The 24,935-nt window shown below is 40.4% G+C and overlaps 1 protein-coding gene across 1 annotated transcript in view; it reads left to right on the top strand.

Moving 5' to 3' along the window:
- Positions 1–12,192, top strand: part of FBXO9 (F-box protein 9) — a 33,515-nt gene extending 21,323 nt beyond the window's left edge. Inside the window, exons 8-13 of the mRNA XM_030803109.1 lie at positions 6,304–6,422; positions 6,606–6,696; positions 7,336–7,431; positions 7,754–7,847; positions 9,373–9,524; positions 11,591–12,192. Coding sequence (XP_030658969.1) covers positions 6,304–6,422; positions 6,606–6,696; positions 7,336–7,431; positions 7,754–7,847; positions 9,373–9,524; positions 11,591–11,699 — 661 coding nt within the window. The 3' untranslated portion in view covers positions 11,700–12,192. The remainder of the gene's footprint in view (positions 1–6,303; positions 6,423–6,605; positions 6,697–7,335; positions 7,432–7,753; positions 7,848–9,372; positions 9,525–11,590) is intronic.
- Positions 12,193–24,935: the final 12,743 nt, after the last annotated feature.

Genomic DNA, 24,935 nt, shown 5'->3' with positions numbered 1-24,935 from the left:
ATATACACCATGGAATACTATGCAGCCATAAAAAATGATGAGTTCATGTCCTTTGTAGGGGCATAGATGAAGCTGGAAGCCATCATTCTGAGCAAACTATCACAAGGACAGAAAACCAGACACCACATGTTCTCACTCATAGGTGGGAATTGAAGAATGAGAACACTTGGACACAGGGTGGGGAACATCACACACTGGGGCCTGTGGTGGGGTAGGGGAGGGGGAGGGATAGCATTAGGAGATATACCTAATGTAAATGACGAGTTAATGGGTGCAGCACACCAACATGGCACGTGTATACATATGTGACAAACCTGCACATTGTGCACATGTACCCTAGAACTTAAAGTATTATTAAAAATAAATATATAAATAAAACAAACAAACAAACAAACAAAAAAAAAAAAAAACAAGAAAACTAGTAACTTGAGCAGGAGAATACATGGCTCTTAAATAGCACAGGAAGTTTCCTGGTTACATGGAATAATTCAGATATCACATAAAGCCAAGATTACAGAATCAAGTTATATTGGAGGAAAACATTGCTCTTCTAGACCTTTAAACAAAACATTTCAGGCCGGACATGGTCACTCATGCCTGTAATCCCAGCACTTTGGGAGACCAAGGTAGGAGGATAGCTTGAGGTCAGGAGTTCAAGACCAGCATGGACAACATCTCTACTAAAAAAGCAAAAAAATTAGCTGGGTGTGGTGGTGCACGCCCAGCTACTTGAGAGGCTAAGGCAGGAAGATGGCTGGAGTCTGGCTGCAGTGAGCTATGATCACACCACACCAGCCTGAGTGATGGAGTGAGACCCTGTCTCAAAAACAAAAAACAAAAAAACAAAAAAAACACAGGTGCAGTGGCTCACACCTATAATCCTAGCACTTTGGGAGGCTGATGTGGATTGATGGGTTGGACCCAGGAGTTCAAGACCAGCCTGAGCAACATGGCGAAACCCCGTCTCTGTGATAAAATAGAAAAATTAGTTGGACATGGTGTGTGTACCTGTGGTCCCAGCTACTCAAGAGGCTGAGGCAGGAGGATCACCCAAGCCCAGGAGTTCAAGGCCACAATAAACCGTGATCATGCCACTGCACTCCAGCCAAGATAACAGAGTGAGATCCTATCTCATAAAAAAAAAAAAAAAGAAAGAAACATTTCAGTGTCAGGCTATTAACAGCAGAGCTAGAACTGGAGGGAAAAAATTAAGAGGAGTTGACAAAAAGGTTGAAAGAGAGAGTTATCACCCTAGCCAAGCAAAAAGATACACTCTTTCAAGGGGAGAAAGAACAGAGGGCAATGGTGTATGACCTGCAAATCATGTGCAGGAGGGGTACAGCAAAAGTTGAACTTCTGATATAAATCTGAGAAGTTTCAGAAAGAAAAATTTTACCTTGAGAAGTGAAATTACCATTCTGAGTGACAAAGACAGCATTTCCAACCTGGAACTAGGGAAATTAATTAGATCCCAGGAAGAAATAGAAACTGGAGTTTTGCAGATGGCTGTTCAACAGATTTTAGAATTTAAAATCAAAACCTCTTACAGTTTTATTAATACTAAGAGCAAATTAATACTTTAAGAAAACCTCGTTGTTCTAACAGAGGACCAAGTTTTTTAGTTTTGTATTAGTGTTATTTCTAATAGCAAAGCTCAATCTTTAGAAAGACTTATAAACAATTCAATTATAGCCAACTTGACCACACACAAAATCTTTTATGAACCTTATCACAACTTATATTGATGACATGCTTGGGCTTTCTGCTCTGTTGTATACCTTCCTCTTTCTTAACCAGTCATTTTACTTTAGGACAAAAATCTACCATACAAGATTCTTTTTTGTACAAAATTATTCTCTTTTTCACCTTTTTTTAACCAAAAATATATCTTTGCAACTTCACATCTCTGTCTCCTACTTACTGATTTGTTTCTTATTCCATATTTTGAAATAAGCTTTAAATAACTTTCAAATTACACAAAATTCTTCTTTATTTAATCTTGGTTCACATGTCATAAGCAGTGAGTTTTATCTCAACATGAATGGAAAAGTCAGCAGTTCAAAGTGTGAAGAAAAAAAATAGAGAACTTAGACTACATATATTCTATAGTTGCAGGTTTTTGAATGATGATAATTTGAGCTGTAAATTTTTCTTGATGTAATTTTGCCTGTCAGTTTAAAAATGTGCACAAGAATAGGCTATAAGATGTAGTCAGCTGGAATCCCAGAAAACCTGGCATATTTTAACATTTGAGAATCCCATTCTGTTTCTTACTACTCTCTGGAGAGGAAAGAAAATTCTGCAAATCCTGTCAGAGAAAGTCAGGAGTTTAGACCTGTGTTTTAGGTGGTGGTGACTGACCCAGTGGTTTGTCTTTTTTTTTTTTTTTTCTTTCAAGACAGTCTCACTGTGTCGCCTAGGCTGCAGTACAGTTGGCACGATCTTGGCTAACTGCAACCTCTGCCTTCCAGGTTCAGGCGATTCTCCTGCCTCAGTCTCCCGAGTAGCTGAGATTACAGGCATGCACCACCACACCTGGCTAATTTTTGTATTTCTAGCAGAGACGGGGTTTCACCATTTTGGCTGGCCTGGCCTCTAACTCCCAACCCCAGGTGATCCGCCCACCTCAGTCTCCCAAAGTGCAGGAATTACAGGCGTGAGCCACCGCACCTGGCCCTAGTGGTTTGTCTGTCTGTCTGTCTGTCTTTCTTTCTTTCTTTCTTTCTTTCTTTCTTTCTTTCTTTCTTTCTTTCTCCTTTTTCTTTCTTCCTTTCTTTCCTCTCTTTTCTTTTCTTTCTTGAGACGGAGTCTCGCTCTGTTGCCTAGGCTGGAGTGCAGTGGCGCGATCTCGGCTCACTGCAAGCTCTGCCTCTGGGTTCACACCATTCTCCTGCCTCAGCCTCTGTAGCCCAAGTGGGTTTTTTTTTTTTTTCCGAGACAGAGTCTCGCTCTGCTGCCCAGGCTGCAGGTGCAGTGGCGCGATCTTGGCTCACTGCCAGCTCCGCCTCGCAGGTTCACGCCATTCTCCTGCATCAGCCTCCCCAGTAGCTGGGACTACAGGTGCCCGCCACCACATCCGGCTAATTTTTTGTATTTTTTAGTAGAGATGGGGTTTCACCATGTTAGCCAGGATGGTCTTGATCTCTTGACCTCATGATCCGCCCGCCTTGGCCTCCCAAAGTGCTGGGATTACAGAGGTGAGCCACCGCAACCGGCCAGCCCTAGTGGTTTTTGATTAGCCATCTTGTGCCCACCATTCAGAATCTTTATTTTTGCTTGTGGAAGATTTTCAGAAGAAGCAAGGGAAAAGAGTCAAACCAAATCAAAAACCAAAATAAGAACGTTCACAAATATTTTAGCCCAGGCATGCAGATCAAACAAAATATTAAACTGAATGCACAGACCAAATCAAAAGTAAATTCACCAGAAGATGTGAACAGAATGTAAATTCTGTAGAAATCAAGAATACCCAATCTAAAAAGACACTTTTCTTTACACCAGAAAGGACTTACCAGGAAAGACAAAAAGTTTATCATCTCAAAAGGGATGTATGGTCCTTTATTAAGTTGACCTTATCCAAACCAGATCCCAAATGATATCAAGAAGCCTCTATCAAAAGGAAGGAGGCTCAGCCTGAAAGAAGATTCACCAGGGCAGAAAAGGCAAGCCGTGGAAGTAGAGTGCTCAGAGCACTCAAGTAAGTACTGCACACTGGTTCCAAGAATCTCTGATCCCTTCAGGTAATGATCTTTTCAGATCCCACTTCTGACACTTCTGTATTTCAACCTAAATAACAAACCACCTAAATAACAAATGCCCAAAAGTTATTTGGCATTAGAGAATCACAATAGGAACACACATGCCATAGTAAACCATGTGCTTATTCAGGGAGGTAAAGGCAGGCAGGTTTTTAAAGGAAAAAATGAGAAGGATTACATAATTGTTTTGGAAATAATTATCTTTGGCTACAAAGATCATTAACAAGGGTAATGCCAGTTCAAGTTTGCACGGGCAGTTTGCTGGGCAGATGTCCTTGTAGAAGTATTTTTTTGTATAAGGTTTAATGGCCTTTGTGCAGGGTTGTGTTTTTTGCAGTCTTTCTTGTTATCAGGCATACAAGCATGAGAACCTTATTTTCATGGCCTTTCCCAGGTCTGTCAGGATTTTCTTCACATTAGTGATTTCATTTTGATTTTGACAACTTTCATAGTTATTCCATTAACTTGTAATTGTATGTGAGAAAATACTATAAAGAAAGAATTGGGCTGGTCTGAGTGCAGTGGTCGTTTACATCTAATTGATCACAACCAGTTACAGATTTCTTTGTTCCTTCCCCACTCCCACTGCTTAATTTGCCTAGCCTAAAAACAAAAACAAAGAAAGAATTGGTTAAGCAAATATTCAGGAATAAAACTTCGTGTGTCATCATAAAAGTAATTCTTTAAAAGCAAACATTTTAAATATACATTTTAACATAAATTTGAGAGGACTTATCTTTTTCAATCTGACACTGATATAAGTCGTTTTTGCTTCATTTACTTATTTATGAATGAATGAACAAGACAAGGTCTTGTTCTGTTGCCCAGGCTGAAGTGCATTGGCGCCATCATGGCTCACTGCAGCCTCAAATTCCTGGCCTCAAGCCACCCTCTTGCCTCAGCTTCCTGAGTAACTGGAACTACAGGCATGTGTCACCATGCCTGGTTAATTTTTTTTTTCATTTTGTATTTTTGCCTGGTTAATTAGAAAAAAAGTTTTTTTTAAGAGATAGGGTCTTGCTATATTGCCCAGGCTAGTTTTTGCATCTTTAAAACTGAACACTTAGCTGGGTGTGGTGGTGCACATGCCTGTAGTCCTAGCTGTTCAAAAGGTTAAGGCAGGAGGATTATTTGAGCCTAGGAGTTCTGGGCTCTAGTGCACTATGCTGACTGGGTGTCCACATTAAGTTCAGCATCAGTGTAGTAAACTCCAACGAGCTGGGAACCACCAGATTACTCAAAGAAGGGTGAACTAGCCCAGGTTAGAAATGGAGCAGGTCAAAACTCCCATGCTGATCAGTAGTGGGATCATACCTGTGAATAGTCTCTGCACTCCAGCATGGACAACATAGTGAGACCTCATCACTTAAAAAAAAAAAAACAAAACAAACCCTGAATATTTTAAGTTAGAGATGGAGTTAGAAATATTTTTAGTTATAGCAGAATCATGTCAATTTTTAGTACATGTTTTACTTAGCTTTTTGCACACTTTTTTTTTTTTTGAGACAGTCTTACCCTGTCCCCTAGGCTGGAGGGTAGTGGCGCAGTCTTGGCTCGCTGCAACCTCTGTCTCCCAGGTTCAAGCAATTCTCCTGCCTTGGCTTCCTGAGTAGCTGGGACTATAGGCACCCGCCACCATGACCAGCTAATTTTTGTATTTTTAGTGGAGACAGGGTTTCGCTATGTTGGCCAGGCTTGTCTCGACCTCCTGACCTCGTGATCCGCCTGCCTTGGCCTCCCGAAGTGCTGGGATTACAGGCATGAGCCACCGTGCCCAGCTCCTGCACTAATTTTTTAAACAAAGTCCTGTTGGTGCTCCCTTCAAAATTTATCTCCAGTCTGACCATTTTACCACTTCTGCAACAACCCTTCCGACTCAGCCACTGTTCTGTTTGGTTTGGGTTACATAGTGGCATCCTACCTGGTCTTCCTGTTTCCACTCTTATACCACTAGAGCATATTCTCCATAAACCACCAGGGTGATCTTTTAAAATAAAAGCATAAATTGTGTTCAGAACCCTCCAGTGGCATCCATCTCAGGTAAATAACCACTCCTTCCTACAAGATGCCACCTCACCCACCCCGACTGCCTCATGATAGTTCCCTCTGCACAATGCCCACTTTGCCACGGCTGTGTGCTCCTGCTGGCTCTTGGGTGAGCTCACCAGTCACACTTCTGCCTGAGGGCCTTGCACATGCTCTGGCTGCTGCCTGAGATACTTATCCCCATCACTATGATCACCTTCCCAGAGAGGCATTTCCTGGCCTCCCTATCTATTTCCTTACCACCATCATTTCTGTCTGCTGACTCTACTTTGTCTGTTGGTTGATTTTTGCACTAAGCGTACTACCAGAAGCTTCCTCTCAATTTGCTTTCCCACAGTAAAAGAGCAGGGCCTTTGCCTTGTCCATTAGTTTCTCCTCAGAACAGTGCCTCCCAGGTGTTCAACAAATACTTGCTAAATAAAAGATGGCTGATAGCAAAAATATTTATGTCTATGTATAGGGACTTAATCTTTATTGACATCGTGCTTTTATTCCCTAGAGACCCTGAAATATGGCGTCTGGCTTGCTTGAAAGTTTGGGGCAGAAGCTGTATTAAACTTGTTCCATACACGTCCTGGAGAGAGATGTTTTTAGAACGGCCTCGTGTTCGGTTTGATGGTAAGTTGGATTCTGTAGAACTCAGCAGAAATACTGATCTATAATGCTGATTTTGATAAATACGCCATTTAAATTTTCTGTGATGAACGTGAGTACTGTAAGCATGTTTAAAGGAAACCACAGAAAATATGCTGGAAATGTCTGAATATTTTAACTTTTAACTTTTTAAAATTATTTTCATAGGAGTGTATATCAGTAAAACCACATATATTCGTCAAGGGGAACAGTCTCTTGATGGTTTCTATAGAGCCTGGCACCAAGTGGAATATTACAGGTACAACTGTAGTACACTGAGTGAGTGGAAAATTCTCTCTCTCCATGTATTAGTTAAATGGACATCTGTTCTTTGTTGCTTTTGATTGACCCGCAAAATGGCCCTCAGTATTTTTATCTAGTACTCAATATAGAAATTGCACTAAAAAAGAATAGGCTAATATAAATTACAGAATTTCTTCTGGCCTCTTTTAGATTTCTCCTTGTCTTTTGCTCTAGGTGTATTTATTTGCCTTTTCAAATAGCTTGTGCTTTTATTCCACTTTATTGCTTGCCAAATATTATTGTCATTTAGAAAAAAATAGACATGTTAACCATTGTGTGTGGATCTCACTTTGTTTGAAATTATTGCTTTGGGAAAAGCACAGAACTTTAATAAAACAATATTTGACTTTTATTCAGTGAGTAAAACTCAAAAGTTCAACAGTTTCGCCTGAGGAAGATAAAATATCTTTGGTTCTTTGTTGCTGGACTAACAGGTAGTCAGTCATATTTGTTTTAATGTTTTAGTTGTTCTTTAGCCCGTGGTATTTCAGTGTTGGTTTCATAGCTATGAATAGGCATAGGTATTAATAGATAAGGACATATTTTATACTTTGTGTGTGGGGTGTGTTTTGGTCTTCTTTTTGTTATTACGTAGGTACATAAGATTCTTTCCTGATGGCCATGTGATGATGTTGACAACCCCTGAAGAGCCTCAGTCCATTGTTCCACGTTTAAGAAGCAGGAATACCAGGTAGTATTTTTTTTTAAATGGCTTTCCATCCAGTCTATGTTTTATATGGTTGCTTGCAGGTTAAAGTAACCCAGTGCTTCCTTCACTTAATACTGGATGATTTTAAAAGCAATCATTCGGGGGCTTAGGAAAAATACCAATTTCTGGGCTTTTCCTTAGAAAATCTACTTCAGCAGGTCTTTGGAGCCTTGGAATTGAGGTTTACTCAATCCTAGCTGATTCTTTTCAAGCAAGAGTAAACACTGTTGTAATTTGTTACTTCTTAGATTACTTAAATCCACTTAATAACTGCTTTAGATTCAATTTGTTTTTTTTTTTTAAGGACTGATGCAATTCTACTGGGTCACTATCGCTTGTCACAAGACACAGACAATCAGACCAAAGTATTTGCTGTGATAACTAAGAAAAAAGAAGAAGTGAGTATACGAGGTGTAATTAATAGTTTTCTTATCTTAATAGCCTATTCATCCAAGCATTCTCGATTAGAACAACAACAAAAAAACCCTGTCTGATTATTTATACTGTTATATAAAATGTATATTAACTTCTAGCAATCACTGAAGAAAGCTGGAGAGTTTTCTAAAATGTGGTTATTTTTTATTGGATCAGCTTTTTTGCTTTTTACCAGATAGTTTGTTTTTTGTATGTGAAAAAAAAAAGCTGAAATCTCTTGTGAAATAACTAGTAAAATTATACCTGAATATGTTTTTGGCTCTGCTCATGTCGAATCACAGGGGATTTTTCTTCCTATATTAGCTCATATAGATAATTCTTTCCATAAGGATATTGTTAGAACTTCAGTTTCTACTGGAAATAACCTAACTTCAGATAATTTTCTTCTTCCTCTTCTTACAAAAGGAAAAGAATGCCCAGCAAATATGATTACTGACATTATTACATTCTAGAGCGCTTTAAATTCTCTTAACAGATTGGTGGCCTAATTTTTTCACCTTTCTCCATATGCATGTTTTCAATCCTGGTTAAAAATTGTTATATGTACCCAAGAAGCCAGTTGTATGGTATTTGGAATAAATATTAATATTTACTTGTTGCCTTTATAATTACTACAGCTTTTAAAGGATATTTCTCTTGTATGAAATCCCCCCTTCTCTAACATCATATGTCAAGACAGGGCAGAGTTTCATCTGCAAGTCCTGTCACCTTGTGGCCGCCTGTTGCTGGCGTCTCCTCTTCCCTCTGATGGGCTCCTGGAGCCTGGGCAGCAGCAGCCTGAGAGACAGAGAGAGTTGCTTTGACTGTGACTGCAGGTTTCCTGAGGTCAAAATTGGGAATTTGGAAGGCCTTAGTTGCTTAGGTTTTATCTAATTAAAAGAGTTTAGGAACTCCCACGTAGAATGTCAAATTTTCTCTTCGGAATATGATGAAACATTCATAGTGTTTACATTTTTTTGTTTTTAGCAGTAGTATTTGCAGAAGTGTAATTCTAATGAACCTTGTCACAGCTGTTTGCTCATTCATTTTACTGTTATTGCAAAAGATAAGTTATACTCTGTGCTTTTTCAGCATCCTTCATCAATTTATCACTTTCCCTCTTAAAAAATGTCCAAGTGTTTTCCAGTAGAAGGAAATACTAGGCTTAGAGGTAGGAGATAATAATTTTAATGTAATGTTGGTTACATAGTAGTTTTACCTCCCTGGATCTTCATTTTTTTAGCTAGTAAATAGAAATAATGCAATCATATTTAACACATGAGGTTATTGTGATGATTAACTGAGATGATGATGATGATGGGGAAAAACCTGATATTTTTAGAGTATTTAACAGTTTTTAAAGCACTCATACATTCTTGTGATATTCAAAACAACTCTTTACTGTGTGCAAATATTATGTTACTTTTAGTGTCACTGTTGCATAATATTTCTATAAACATAGAAGTGAGGTAAGGTTTCATTATAGCTTATGCATCTTTTCTTTTGCAGAAACCACTTGACTATAAATACAGATATTTTCGTCGTGTCCCTGTACAAGAAGCAGATCAGAGTTTTCATGTGGGGCTACAGCTATGTTCCAGTGGCCACCAGAGGTTCAACAAACTCATCTGGATACATCATTCTTGTCACATTACTTACAAGTAGGTGAATGCAATAAAAATAACAAGATTACACTATAAATGTATACTTCATATCCAGCTTAGGAATTCCAGCTATGTTTCTAATTTCTCAGAGTTAACACTACATTACAAATTAAAACCAGTACTACTACAAACTACTACAAACCAAGAAAATGGCCCAAATGAAAAAGACTAAGCATGCTTGAGGAAGCAGAGCATCTGGAACACTCATATAGTGCCCACTGGAATGTGAATTGGTGCCACCACTTTGGAAATGAAAGTAGCATTCCATGGGAAGAATGGTACTTGGTCAGCTGTGAGCTGTCCATGCATGACGTAAAGCCATTTTAAAATACCAGATCATTTTTCTTTTCCCACAGTTCAGTTACCGTTTTTTGCTTTATTTCCATTTGTTTTATCCTCAGGGATTATACACTGATTTAATAAAATTGTAGTTAGGAAAGTAAGTCTACAAAAAAATAAGATCACAGGTATTCCAAAGCCAAATCTGTTAGATGATGCCTATTTAAAACTCCGTTCTATGCAGTACCATTTACCTGTACATCATAATCAGTGAACTGAGAGGGGAGGTATGAGAAAGGAGCCATACAGAAATACATAAAACTTAAAAAGGAACCAGGGAAGTGAAATATCAAGTCCTGTGGCAATTAAGGTTAGCTCTTGTTCAATTTGAAAGAATATTGGTACGTGACTGAAGGCTCTTCGTTCTGCTTGAATCTGAAATTCTGAGAGAGAAGTTTTGAGGTCAGTTTCCATTAGCCTCTTTGCAACCTTTACCACATTGTTGAAAACTGTGTCACATTTCCACTTGACAAATAACTTTTCCCTGCTCATTTGGAAGGTCCTGACAACAGAACATTTTTCTTGCCTACCAATTCTGCTATATCTCCTTTTTGCTTCTCTCTGTAATGCTGTGGAATTTTTTTTTCTACTTTTCAAAGAAACAAACCTGAGCAGGTGTAAAGGCTCATGTCTGTAATCCCAGGACTTTGGGAGGCCAAGGCAAGAGGATCACTTGAGGCCAAGAGTTTGAGACCAGCCTGGGCAAAATTGGGTGACCCCATCTCTACAAAATATAAAAATATTTGCCGGGCATGGTGGTATGCACCTTGAAGTCCCAGCTAATTTGGAGGTTGAGGTGGGAAGATCATTTGAGCCCGGGAGTTCAAGGCTGCAGTGAGCTATGATCATACTACTGTACTCCAGCCTGGGTGATAGAGCAAGACCTTGTATCGAAAAGAAAAAAAGGAACCAAACCCTGAAGTAGAACCAAGCAAATGAACGATGGATGGTTATAGTTTATACTTGACCCATTAGAAAAACATTGTTTATTTAGGAGAAAAAAAGACATTACCATAGGCATTATTTGTAGCTGCTAATTATCACATTGACTTCCTTGTAATATTTATAAAATCACTTGGATTCTCTGCTTTCGTTTCTCTCTCTCAGTGGTAGCATAACTTACCACCTACTTTCCCTCCTCCCTGCCTATAATTATGCATTGATCATGCAGTTATTAAATAGTCAAATTCTATTCTAGGAATATAATTCTTTCTGAAACATTTTAACAAGAACCTAATGTCTATAGCTTCTGACTTAAAAATTCTACCTTAGGAATCTCTGAAGGACGTCAAAATCACATAATTTTTAATTGAGAAATAGTAGACGCAACCTAAATCTCCAATTAAGTAAACTGTGGTACAAGCAGACAGTGAAATATCATCCTGCCACTAAAAATGGTTTCTGAAAAGTAGTGATGTGGGAAAATACAAATAATTAAATGAAATAAAAAACAGAATTACTAAGTTTGATCTGAAGAAACACTAGGAAATATCCTTCATATGGCTTTATCTGGGTGTTGGAATTATGAGTGATGTTTCTGTACACATTTCTAAATTTTTCGAGTTTTCTACAATATGCCTATATTATATAGAATTTCCTAAGATGAATTAAAAATAAAAAAGGCTAAGCATAGAATAACCTTCCCCAAACACACAAGGATTTTAAATGAGTTGAAATTTCCTCATGCTAGTAATTTTGTGTTTTTTTTTTTTTTTTTTTTACAGATCAACTGGTGAGACTGCAGTGAGTGCTTTTGAGATTGACAAGATGTACACCCCCTTGTTCTTCGCCAGAGTAAGGAGCTACACAGCTTTCTCAGAAAGGCCTCTGTAGAGCCTCAAGTCCAGTCCTCTATCACTTTTGCATGAATTAAAGTATATAGCGCAAAAGAGCACCTAAGTTATAAATGTATATATATATATATATGGAATTGGAACTTATTTTAAATTGTTGGAGTTCTTTTAAGAAGAATATAAATTGATTATTTTTTTTATTTAGAGGGATAGTTGATTCTTGGGGTGTTTTGAAATTAAGTTGGAATTAAGTTGCTTAAGCATATTTATGTTGTGAGAAACCTTAATATGAGGTTTATCATGCCCTTTTTCGAGCAGATTTATGAGCAGATTTCTGTCACATAAGTCGTCTTCTGCTTGAGCATCCTAATATTTAAATGCGTCAGGGGAGCGCTCCACTGGATAAGCATTTTATTTCCCGCATGGCATAATGTTTTTGCACTAAAGGCTCAAAGTGTGAGAACCTGTTCTGGATTTGTTTGAAATTATTTCACCAATAAAGATCATAAATAAATGTTTCTTTCAAGAAAATATATTTGGATGGCCTTTTTAAAATAACAGGATATTTAATAAGAGTCCTAGATAGCCAGTGGAGACTTTAAGAATCATTGCCTCTAGCTGGGTGTGGTGGCATGCACCTGTAGTCCCAGCTATTTGGGAGGCTGATGCAGGAGAATAGCTTAAGCCCAAGATTTTGAGTCTGGGAGTTTGAGTCCAGCATGGGCAACATAGCAAGACCTCATCTCTTACTAAAAGAAAAAAAAATAATTTCCTCATTTCATCATTGGTCTTTATATGTTGCCACAAACACTGACCTCATGTAGGCACCTTGCCAATATATGACATTAAGTGAGAGTGAATCCCTTAGGACTGGAACACTTCAAGCTCAACCAACTGACTCAGTTGTCATTCTTCACAAAAGAATAGTAGAGGATCATGTAAACCTGAGCCTAACTCTTGTTCCAGTATGAAAGCTGGGGGAGAGCACCAGCCACCTAGGAAAACTGTATGTTACCTTTTTACTCAAAGGAGTCCCCCTGCCCAGTAACAGTCCTGTTAGTGTTTAATTTCAGAGTTTGTGTCTGGTAGGCCGCTACCTGATTCAGAGTTGGTTTGGTTGTTTCAACCATAGTTAGAGACAAATTCTCATGTACTTTGAGAAATCAGTATCTGTAGCCACTGTTACTTTTAATTGACATTAAGAGACACTTCATAGGTTCCCACAATTCAGTATGGGATAGGCTTTTTAAAAAGCACATGCAGACCAGGCGTGGTGGCTCATGCCTGTAATCCCAGCACTTTGGGAGGCTGAGACAGGCAGATCACCTGAGCTCAGGAGTCCAAGACCAGCCTGGGCAACATGGCGAAACACCGTCTGTACAAAAAAAAAAGAAAAAAATAATTAGCCAAGTACAGTGGGGCACACCTGTAGTCGCAGCTACTTGGGAGGCTGAGGCAGGAGAATTGCCTGAGCCCGGGAAGTGGAAGTTGCAGTGAGCCAAGATTGTGCCATTCCACTCCAGCCTGGGTGACACAGTGAGACCCTATCTCAAAAAAATAATAATGATAGTACACGTTATGTTAAAGGTGAAAACCATACAGCAAGTGTGCATACAGAAGGAGCAGAGTTGGCCAGGTGTGGTAACTCACACCTATAATCCCAACACTTTGGGAGGCCAAGGCAGGAGGATTGCTTGAGGTCAGGAGTTTGAGACCAGCTTAGACCACATAGCAAGACCTCATCTCTTCTAAAAAATAAAAAAATAGGCATGGTGGTACACACCTGTGGTCCCAGCTAGTTGGGAGGCTAAGGCAGGAGGATCACTTAGCCAGGAGGTTGAGGCTACAGTGAGCCAAGATTGCACCACTGTGCCCCAGCCTGGGTGAGGGAGCAAGACCCTGTCTCAACAACAACAACAAAAAAAAGAGTTCTTAGGTTGGCCTTTTGTAGCAATCTGAGAAGTGTGTTTTTCAAGTTAGCAAAGAGGGAGAAAAGCAACTTGCCTAAGATAAGGTAGCTCTTCGTGATATGACTGTTATTTCTGATATACAAGTAAATAGGACATGATTAGGACATAGTCAAATATAGCTAGAAAAATATATTCCTAAGGAAAGTGAGATTTGAGGAGTCCCTGTTGTTCTGCAACATCCCTAGATTGAATGATCTGTTGCAGATGGATACCAAGTTCAAATTTAAAGATTTCTTTGTAAGCAGTAAAGTGACTTTCACTTATTTAACTTGGAACTGGAAAAAGGAACTTTTTTCCAGATTACATTTTCTGTATATTTTTAAAATGTCTTTTTTTAAAATACAAAAGCAATATATATTTGTTGTGAGAAAATTAGAATATACAGATAAAATAAAATTTAAAAAAACACCCAAAGATAACCAGAAGAAAATTTTTGCTATGTAACCTTTTTCTTCTGGTCTCTGCAAATCCTGCTATAGAAACTTTTTAACTTCAGGAGTGTCCTTCCTTTGCTCTATTAGGACATTACAGAAACCAGTACTATGGAAAGCTGACAGCAGTATCTGGATTAACTTTTTAAAAACAAAGAAAGCATTTTACAGAAATTACATTTCAGATTGTGCTGGAACTGTGTTCAGGAGATATCCTCAGAGGGAATCTGGCCTGAGCACCATCATGTTTAATCGCCTCCTCCTGTCTTGCATTTTCCTCCCAGCCCCCTTCCTACCCCTTAGCAGAGGGCCAGGTAAGAGTGCTTGGGGCCCATGGGGGCTGGGGGGTGTAGACTTCAGTTACACCCCCAGCCCCCAGGGAAAAGCATTAGCCTTGAATCCTCAATCCCAGGCCCTATACTAACCACTCTCAACCTATGGTATTTATCTTTTGATTATTCTGTGCATCTATTAAAAATGGGATTATATTGTACATAATGCTTTGTAAGCTTTCTCTCCCCACATAAGAATGCCCTGTAAGCATTTTGTTAAATATTTTTAATGACTTTAGAGTCCAACTTTATACTCCTCTTTATGCATTTTGGTTTTCTAATTTAATGCTAGTGTAAACGTTTTTGGAATAAACATTCCTGTGGCTAAATCTTTGCATACTTCTTGAATTATTACCTTAAGATGTTTCTAAGAAGTAGAATGACTGAATCAAAGAGTGAACATTTTAAAATATCTTAAAATATACATTTTTGGTAAATAACGTATACACTGTAGAAAAGCTGGAAAATAGATGAGCAGACAGAAGAAAATGTAAATCACCTATAGTCACCTCACCCATTATTCACTTTTTGATTTTAATCATCCTGGCCTTTCACATGTATGTGTGATTTTTCAGTCATATGCAGTGAAACACTTCCAGTTCTGTCTCCTTTATCTGATGCTTTCATGCTCTGGATCTTAAAACCTGGCCAATCATTTCCCCAGTGATGGATGCTGAGTGTCAGCAACAGCTCTAGGTAAGTTGGCAACCATGACATGTATGGGCTAAGGCTTGCAAGGCTTCTCTGGCTACAGAGAATCCAACTGCAGTCAGAGCAGAAACAGAAGCCAAGGCAATGCAGTGGGATCCCAGTTTCACAGTGACCATCCATTGACCATCCATTGGTCACTGTGACCAGTCATGATAGCCTCCACATCCAAAAAGTGATTTCAGTCTTTGGTTATGTATAGTGAACAACACCTGCACATTTATCTCCGCTGTCTCCTGAAACTCCACTAAAATAGTAGTAAAGAAATAGGGTTGGGTGCAGTGGCTCATGCCTGTAATCCCAGCACTTTGGGAGGCTGAGGCCAGGGGATCACTTGAGTTAGGGCAACATAGGGAGTCTGAGGGTAACATAGGGAGACCCCTGTCTTTCAAAATAAAAGGAAAAAAAGAAAAGACTTAAGTCCTTCAGGACAGGGAGAACTGGAAAGGTGCTGAAAGCAGACAAGACACGTTAGAATTTGGAAAATAGAAAGCAGGTGGGCAAGTGGTAAAGTGGTATTAAGCATGGGTTCTGTGTTGAAGTGCCAGATCCACGACTGAGTTTGAGCAGGTTAGTTAACTCTCCATGTCAGAATAAATTAGAGGAAATATCATAGTACCTACCCACAGAGTTGAAAGGAGTAACAGATAACACTCCACGTTAATTGCATAGGACAATGCCTGATGGAGTTGGTGCTCGGTAAATAGCAGCCATTATATGTATTATAACTGTTGCTGTTCCAGAGAGATCTGAGACCTCAGCCAGAAGCAGGGGAAGCTAAAAATTGCAAATCAACTCAACTGGCCTCCCACAGAAGGTAAAGCACCACATGGAAACAGCAAGACCCTGCGGGAAGGATCCCCAGCCAACTCCCAGAACTCAAATTGTCAGGCTCACACCATCAGGCAGGAAAGTGGAGGCTTCCCCTCTAGGAAAAGACCCCTTCCCCCGAAAAAAGACCTATGGATACTGACATTTAGGAATCAACAGAATAGGTCCTCTCCCACGCCTCTCAGTCAGCAAGTACCACCTACCCACGTAGTTTCTAGTTAACATCGTAGTGGCTCTTTCTTGGCTATCAATGGACAAGCAAGGAACACCAGGTATTTGAAGAGAAAGTCTAAATGAGTGACAGAGAATCAGACTTTTTAAATAAGCAGAGAAAGGGGACATGATGGAAATCAAAAAATGCAGGTAGTAGAAGAAATCTGAAAAACAAAATTCTATTTCTTCAGAGACATGGAAGAAGAAACCAGAACAAAATACTATTAGAAAACATTGGAAGTCAGAGCCTTTGAATAATACATACGTGATAGCGAAATATTTTTAAATGTCAGATGACACATAGAATGTCAAAGCTGGAAGTTTCCCTAGAAGTCACTTATTGACCAACTATCCCTATGTGGAGGTGAGGAAATGGGGGCTCATGAAGGGTGAAGTTGTTTGCCTCAGGTGGTGTAACCAGGACCCTCACAAATTAAAGGCGTGTATTCATGCAGAGGGCCTGGCCGTTGTAAGCACTCAGTAAATTCTAGTCTTAATGTTTATTAAGAACTTAGATGTTACTGCATGATCTTACTTATTTGTAAAATCTAAAAAAGTCAAACTGATAGAAGAGAGTAGAGTGGTGGTTACCAGGGGCTGGAGGGAAGGGTGGATGGGGAAAGCAGAGATATTAGTCCAAGGGTATGTAAAGTTTCAGCTAGGAGGAATACATTCTAGTGATCTATGGCATAACATGATCACTGTAGTTATTAACAATGCATATGTTTAAATGGCCAAAAGAGTATATTTTAAATGTTCTCACCACAAAGAAAGGATAAGTATATGAGGTGATAGATACATTAATTAGTCTGATTTGCTCATTTTGCAATGTGTACATGTATCAAAACATCACATTGTACTCCACAAATATGTACCATTATTTGTTAATTTAAAAATGCAGAGAATCAAGAACTTACATGTTCAACCTGGGCAACATAGACCTCATCTGTAGAAAAAATAAAAACAAAATTGGCCCAGGCATGGTGGTACGTGCCTGGAGTCCCAGCTATTCAGGAGCCCGAGAAGTGGAGGCTGCAGCGAGCCAAGATCATGCCATTACACTCTAGCCTGGGCGACAGAGTAAGCACTATTTTCAAAAGAAAGAAAGAAATTGTATGCAAGTAATAATAAAGTTGTTTAAAAATGTTGAGAGATTATGTGTTAAGTATAAGCCCTATTTTCAAAAGAAAGAAATTATATGCAAGTAATAATAAAGTTGTTTAAAAACGTTGAGAGATTACGTGTTAAGTATGGGGCAGAAGACCTTCTTTTATATGGATTATCTCATCTGTGCTCACAACACACAGGTATTACTGTTTCTATTTTATAAATAAGAAATTTCAGGTGAAGAGAGTCTAAATAAACTTGTCAAGCTCATCCTGGTTACTGAGTAGCGGAGCAAGGCTAACTCCAGAATGCTTTCTCATAGCCAGAGCCAGGAGTAGAGTCCAGTTCTAAAGAAATAACATCAAAACTCCAATAGGTTACAATTCCCACTGGAGCTTAGACCAGCGCTGCCCACTAGAAATATAATTTGAACCACATATGTAATTTTTAAGTTTCTGGAGCCACTTTTTATTAAAAAGGTGAAGTTAATTTTAATAATTTATTTTAATCCAGTACTATCCAAAGCAGTATCATTTTGACACGTACTCAATATAAAAATTACTAATGGGATATTTTTACACTTTAAAAAATTCTAAATCTTTGGAATCTGGAGTGTAATTTACACTTCCAGCACACTTCTACTGGCTTAGCCATGTTCCAAGTACTCATAGTCACATGTGACCAGTGACTACTGTAACGGACAGCGCAGCCATCAACCAAGGGGTGCATCATAAGAAAGAGAGTCAACGGATGGTGTGTGTCAAGTTCAACCTCACAGTTTCTCTCCTTGTGTAATTGGTATAGGGATAGGTAAGCCGAGCAGGGAGCTAATACTCAATTAATTGTTAGGCTCAGTACCTATGTATACTTTTCCTGATTCCACCAGAAGGTGTCCCTTGTCTGTCTCCAAATTATTCCACATTGCCTCTACCCCAGCAGTTATCACACTCCATGTTAATTCTGTTTTTACATGCAAATGCCCTCCGTCAAACTGTGGGTTGAGGACAGGACCCATTTCTTTTAAATCTTTGATTCCAAAGCACCTCTCTGTTGTGAACATGAGATAAAAGGATCCCTATAAAGCACTGGACACATTTCATGAGCTCTTGATGCTCTATTGGAAGAAATGAACAAAAGCGTGCCTTTGTCACTAGGTGACACTCTTGTCCCAGCCTTTTTGTTTTTGCTCTTATTCTTCATAGTGTTAGGGGGAGCTGATTTTCACATTCACAAGAAAATAGCACCCCAGATCTTTCTGACTGACCTTCAAAGCTGCAAGTGACAGGATCTAAGATTTAAGGTGTATATTCAAACAGAAATGCCATATTGGTGACAGTGCCCTAACTCCTGCCATGCCAACTCTTCAGCAAGTAGTCCAGAAATCTCAGTTTTCTTGGCCATTTTTTTTTTTTTAATCTGGCCAGTTTGTCCTGGCTGCATGAGGAAGTTGAATATCCTGATTTGGAATGAATAGGAAAGGGATCCTGGGATTAGTATCTGAGGTTGGGGTTGTTGAGAGCCAGAAGAGGGGCCAACCTGTTCCCATTTGACAAGCAAGTGGCCTGATATGTGACTCTCTTGAGAGGCCCACAGCCCCTCTTGCTGTGGTCTAATGCTCAGTGCAGAGTTTTTGGGGGATCACTGTTAAATCCACTCAAGGCTTCCATATTTGCACCTTCTTCTTATGAATCCAGTAAATATCTAGCAGCAGAATTGAGATTCAGAAAACTGTGCAAGGCTATCCTAAGAATGCTGGCCAATTCTGGACATAGTGTGCATGTGTGTGTATGGTAGATTAAAGAAGGATAGTGTGGAGTTTGCATAAGCAACACAGGCTTCTTTTGCTGAAATGGCTTTTCTGTGCAGACTAACTTTTCCTCAAGTCCTGGAAATACATCCAGCCCAATTTATTGTATTCAGGCCAAAGGAGCAGTAAGTTGAAACCTGCTATGTAAGTAGGGTGATCAAATAGTCAATTTATTGTCAAAATCAGGACACTTTTTAGAGGAAAGAGTAGTGTTTTTTTTGTAATTGCACTGGGACAGCAAGCATAAATCTGGAGGCTCCTGAGCGAACTGGGTTGGATGGTCACTCTATATACAAGGCATGGCCAGTGCCCTACATTCGGCTTTTTGTCAGATGTAACTCAGAATGAAGGTTATCCATTCTTTTCTGGCTGTTTTTCTTCCTCTATAGAAGAGAAGAAAATTCCAGCGGCGTTTCCCAGTGTATGACAAGTAGAGGGACGATTAGACCTCACTAATTTCCTTAATTTTACCAGGAAAACCACTTTGCAGAAGGGTCCAATGTATCTGTTGCCCTGCAGTGGATTCTGAAGTCCCTCAGAATGCCCACTGACTTCTGCATTTGGCTAACAGAGGCTTTGGTACCAGGAATTCCCAACAGCTTAAAAAAGTGAATCCATATCAGATAACAGTTTCTACTTTTCTTATGATCTGTTCTTTATTTCCATCTGATTTCTTTAATGACTAGCTAATTTCCTCCAGGCCTGGACCTATAATCCCAAATTAATGTGGACAGTTGCAGAGAGATATCTTTCTTTGCCTTATAGTTTGTATGTCTTTGAAGTGTATGGCTAAAAGCAAAGTCTCCTCTCCTTGCTTGTTCCTTCATCCCCAACAGGGGTGTGTACCTCTGCACTGTCTCCTAGAGGAGTGGATTTATTTTGAGCACTGCGATATAAAGAGCCAACTACATGGTGTGGTGCAAAGACCACAGACTGGATCAGAAGACATGAGCTCAGTGAACCTAGCACAGATCCTGACCCTAGTAGAGACTCAGCAAATGTGAGCTGATTCCCAATCAGATCATTATAGTTAACCATTGTAGTGGAGAGGAGACTTCTGTGGCCTCTACCAACAGTGTCAGAGGAGTTCTTTGCCTGGGTGCCCCCAATTCAAACCTAGCAGATGCTAGGACCATTCAGAGCAAGTGAGAACTACCGACACTGAGGCCTCTACAGATCTTTCAGCTTTGGGTCTTTCAGCTTTGGATCCTTTAAATCTTAAACATGATTCCTTTAGGTCCCTGGGGACCTGAATAAGAAAGGACCATATTCTACCCAGACATGAATGAGTAAGGCCTTCTTCTAATTCAGAATTTGACAGGAGAAGTAGGGAAGTATCATAAAACAGTGGACAGAATCTGGACTTTGGGGTTAGATAGCCCTGGGTTTTTAGTTGTTTTTGTTTGTTTTTTTGGGGGGATGGGGTCTCACCCTGTAGTCCAGGCTGGAATGCAGTGGCGTGGCCTCCTGAGTTGAAGGGATTCTCCTGCCTCAGCCTCCTGAGTAGCTGGGACTACAGGGGCACCATGCCCAGCTAATCTTTTTGGATTTTTAGTAGAGATGCGGTTTCACCATATTGGCCAGGCTGGTCTTGAACTCCTAACCTCAAGTGATCTGCCTGCCTCAGCCTCCCAAAGTGCTGGGATTACAGGCAGGAGCCACTATGCCGGGGCAGCCCTGAGTTTGAACACCCACCCTTACCAGCATCTACTTAGTCAAAGTAACTTAACACCTGGAGCCTCATTTGTAAACTGGGGATAATGAAAACTACCTGCAGGGTTGCTATGGCAATAAATACTACAGATGTTCGATCCCAGCACATAATAGGCTCTCCATATGGAATCTATTGTTATCTAAAAGGACAGTAACACTTAGGGTCAGTTGAGAAAATAGCTCTGTACTAAGAAGGGACCAATGACTGGGAGATGCCAGAAAGAAGACTCTAAAATCATAAATCTCAAAACAACAACCCTAAGACTGTACTTGTGAGCCATTTCAACTATGTAGTTTATAGGAGCAATCCCTTTACACTACAGCAAGTTAAGCTTCAACTTAAATCAATGGCTGGGCTTGATACATTGGTAGTGGTTGTCTGAAGTGCTGGTTAAGAAATATTCTGCTGCTGAGTCAACTCAGTAGGGATGCGTGCCATGGCTGACTGATCAGCGATGCCTGCTCTGGGCACAGGATTGGGAAGCAGAGGCAAGTATGCCAAATAGTTACCCTGTGTTCCTCACCCACCAGCGGATGAGACTGCCTTTAATACAGGGAAGAATTTGCAAGTCTAGAGTAGCATTCAGGCTTTGGGTAGCTTAGGGGAAATAAATGAAAGGTAGTGATGCACCAAAGACTGATGCAAATAGGAAGGTTTGGAAGATTGTGGGAAATCTTGATAGTATGTAGGCAAATCTCAATGATTTCCTTACTCTACCCAGGAGCAGCCCCACAAGAGTAGTCAAAAAGGCCCGAGCAATTGCCTCTAAGAGCCAAGAGAAAATTCTGAATATTGGGAAACCCTAAGTCAGTCCACAGAGTCTGAGTTAAAGTGCAGGAGGAGATGGGAAGCACAACAGAGTATAAGGTAAAATCAAAGCAAATGCAAAGCAAACTTGTCTTTGGAAACACTCGATTAAGAAGCAGTAGCTTGGGCCGGGTGCGGTGGCTGACACCTATAATCCCAGCACTTTAGGCCGAGGCTGGTGGATCATCTGAGGTCAAGAGTTTGAAACCAGCCTGGCCAACATGGTGAAATCCCGTCTCTACTAAAAAATAAAAAAATTAGCTAGGTGTGGTGGTGCATACCTGTAATCCCAGCAACTTGGGAGGCTGACGCAGGAGAATCGCTTGAACCTGGGAGGCAGAGGTTGCAGTGAGCCAAGATCATGCCATTGCACTCCAACCTGGGCAACAAGAGCGAAACTCCGTCTCAAAAAAAACAAAAAACAAAAAACAAACAAACAAAAAAAAAAACACTAGCTTGGAAACAGCCAAAATGGTCGAGAGCAAGAAAGTCTCAAATGTCCCACAAAGTAATGCTCCTTCCAAAAATCTAATGGCCTTCCTGTAATTGCTGAATGACGTCTCAGTACATCTGTTTTGAGAGCTCTAATCTTGAGCAGAATTGAGTAAGAAAAAGTACAGCCTGTTTCTTAATGATAGAGTAGAAAAGATGACCTTTACAGAGGTCATGGAGATTATAAATAGCAAATTCCTATTCCTAGCCCTGCCTGCCCCCTGCCCCAACTCAACAAGGAATAGCAGCATTTGAAGCAGACCTTCTGAGTTAGGAAAAATAATCCTGAAGAACTTGAAGAGTCAGGAGAAAAGTAAAGATCAACAGCCTTAACTTTAAGAAAGAACAAGTTTTGGAACAGGCTCTTCTTCTCTTACCAAGACTGTCATTAAGCAGGTTTCTCTTGACGTGAGAACAGCTGCTCATGTGGCCACTTTGTTGCTTGTACCCCGAGGGCCAGCTGCATGAAAGGGCATGGTACAGCTCTCCTCCTAATCTTTTTAAGGTTTTTTTTTTTGTAAATCTTTTTAATTTTAGTACCATTCCTACTGAAGTCTTTCTGAGACAGCCAATATTCTTTTGTCTTTTCTTCCTGCATTTTCCAGTGGCACAGCAGACTGGGAAGCACGTGTGAGTTTTTCAAACTTTTTGGCAAACATTAATATATCAATTCTGGCAAATGCAGAGAGGCATTAAAAGAAATTTGGAATTGCCCATAAACTTACCATCAGAGATAACCACTGTTTACTTTCACTAGCTTAGTATATATCATTGACTAATGGGTACCCGCGTCATCCTTCTCCATACGTGCTGTGGGACATTGGTATATTAGGAAGGGGTTCTTAGTGTCTCCTTGCCACTTTCTCACCAGGAGCAGTACTGGCAGGGTTTAGGATGGGAGGAGGCAGAGGAAGGGGACAAAAACGGTGATCACTACAATGCTGAGAAGTGGGGGAATGGAAAGTGTTTGTGAGCATGGTGTAAATTTAACGCATTATGCTTATAGATGTGGCAACACTAATGGTTGAATGGGGGAATAATTTGGTGACAATTAGTCTTCTCTGATGCGTTCTGGCAGGTGGAGAAGTATTTCACTGTTTGAGAAACGTTTTTCACGTTTGAGAAACATCTTTCAAGGCCTAATTTCTTTACTCCTCAGGTGTCGAGACCTTTGTTTACACCAGATCAATTGTGCAAAGTTCCCTGCAACCTAGAAATGAAGCAATTATTTCAAATCTATTTATGGGACACAGAGCACACACAGTGAGATTTTGCTGATAGTGCCTTTAAATCTCAAGCTTGGGTCCCACCCCTCTGCCAGGCCACGTTTGTCTAGGTAGGCAGTGACTGCTCGATTTACCTGGATTGGTAGGGGTGATGGGAGAATACAGAGGGAGAAAGACTCATTAGATGCTGTTCTAAGATTAGCTCTAGTTCCTGATCATTGGAACAGTCTTTGGAATTCTCCGCTCCGTCCTGGGAAGATGTCGTCAAGGGGATAATTGTCAGAATGGTGCAAACACTGCAGGAGAAACAGTAGATACACTCACCAAAAAGATAAGGAGGTGTTTTCTAGAAAGATGGCCCCTTTGCAATTAGTGACTATTCAAAATTATAACTACCCCCTTTCAGTTACCCAAGTAACTGCCATTCATAAATGACTGAGTTGTGGTTGCATTTACCTGTGTGCAGAGAAACTGACCACAAGACTTTCAGGACTCAGAGGACTGAACTGAGGGGTGGCTCCTCTCAGTGAGGAGTCAGAGGAGCAAGGTGTCTTCCCCAGGAGCCACCAGGAACAACAGGACCCATGTGATGAGACTGGGCCCACCTGGATAACCCGGGCTAGCCTTCCCATCTGGAGGTCTCAATGTAATCACATCTAGAAAGTCTCTTCTGCCACATACAGTTTTGTCACAGGTTCTAGTGGTTAGGATGTGGACATCTTTGAGGGACCATCATTCTGCCTACCATAGCCATGACTTCCTGGGTATAGCAACACTGCTCAAACTCTATGCCTCCACTTCTAGGGATCTGGACACAGGTCATGAGCTCAGAGTTTTTAGCAGATGGTCTCACTAGGATAGGTATTAATATTAGCCTCAGCACAATACCAGCAGTTCGGCACCCATGATTATCCTAGCAGGCTTCAGACATCTAGTCTTCCTTCAGGCACCTGTAGACATTTGCATTTTGGCACTTCCATCAGCTCCCAATCCCTTTCCTCTGGCTGGCTCAGAAATACATAGCACCATGCTTGACCCTCTGGTAGGGAGGGCTAAAGAAACGTCCACCCCCATTTTACCCCTTCCCCTCACTTTCCACCACAGATAACAACCCAGATGGATGTAGCTGGTGTGTCTTCCTGCTGACAAACACCATGGGGACTGAGTTGTGCCAATTCTCTTGCCACGTCCATGCTATGTCTCCCCTGACTCCTCTGTAACTCCCTCTCTCCAATTCTCTCCTCATGACAAAAAACCTGCGACTGCAGACTGGCTTATGAAAAACGTGGATAATAATGTGCAAACAGATGGGTGTGGTGGTTTATGCCTGTAATCCCAGCACTCTGGGAGGCCAAGGTGGGCAGATCACTGGAGCCTAGCAGTTTGAATCCAGCCTGGGCAACATAGCAAAACACTGTACAAAAAATACAAAAATTAGCTGGCCGCGGTGATGCCCACCTATAGTCCCAGCTACTCAGGAGGCCAAGGTGAGAGGATTGCTTCAGCCCAGGAGGTTGAAGTGGCAGTGAGTGGTGATCACACCATTACACTCCAGCCTGAGTGACAGAGCAAGACTCTGTCTCAAAAATAAAATAAATAATGTGCAAACACTCATACAGCATTTTCTATGTGCTAAGT

The sequence above is a fragment of the Nomascus leucogenys genome, chromosome 22a (genome assembly GCF_006542625.1).
Source record: "Nomascus leucogenys isolate Asia chromosome 22a, Asia_NLE_v1, whole genome shotgun sequence".
Taxonomy (NCBI): Eukaryota; Metazoa; Chordata; class Mammalia; order Primates; family Hylobatidae; genus Nomascus; species Nomascus leucogenys.
The sequence above is the reverse complement of the archived record's forward strand: the minus strand, read 5'-3'. Positions and strand labels throughout refer to the sequence as shown.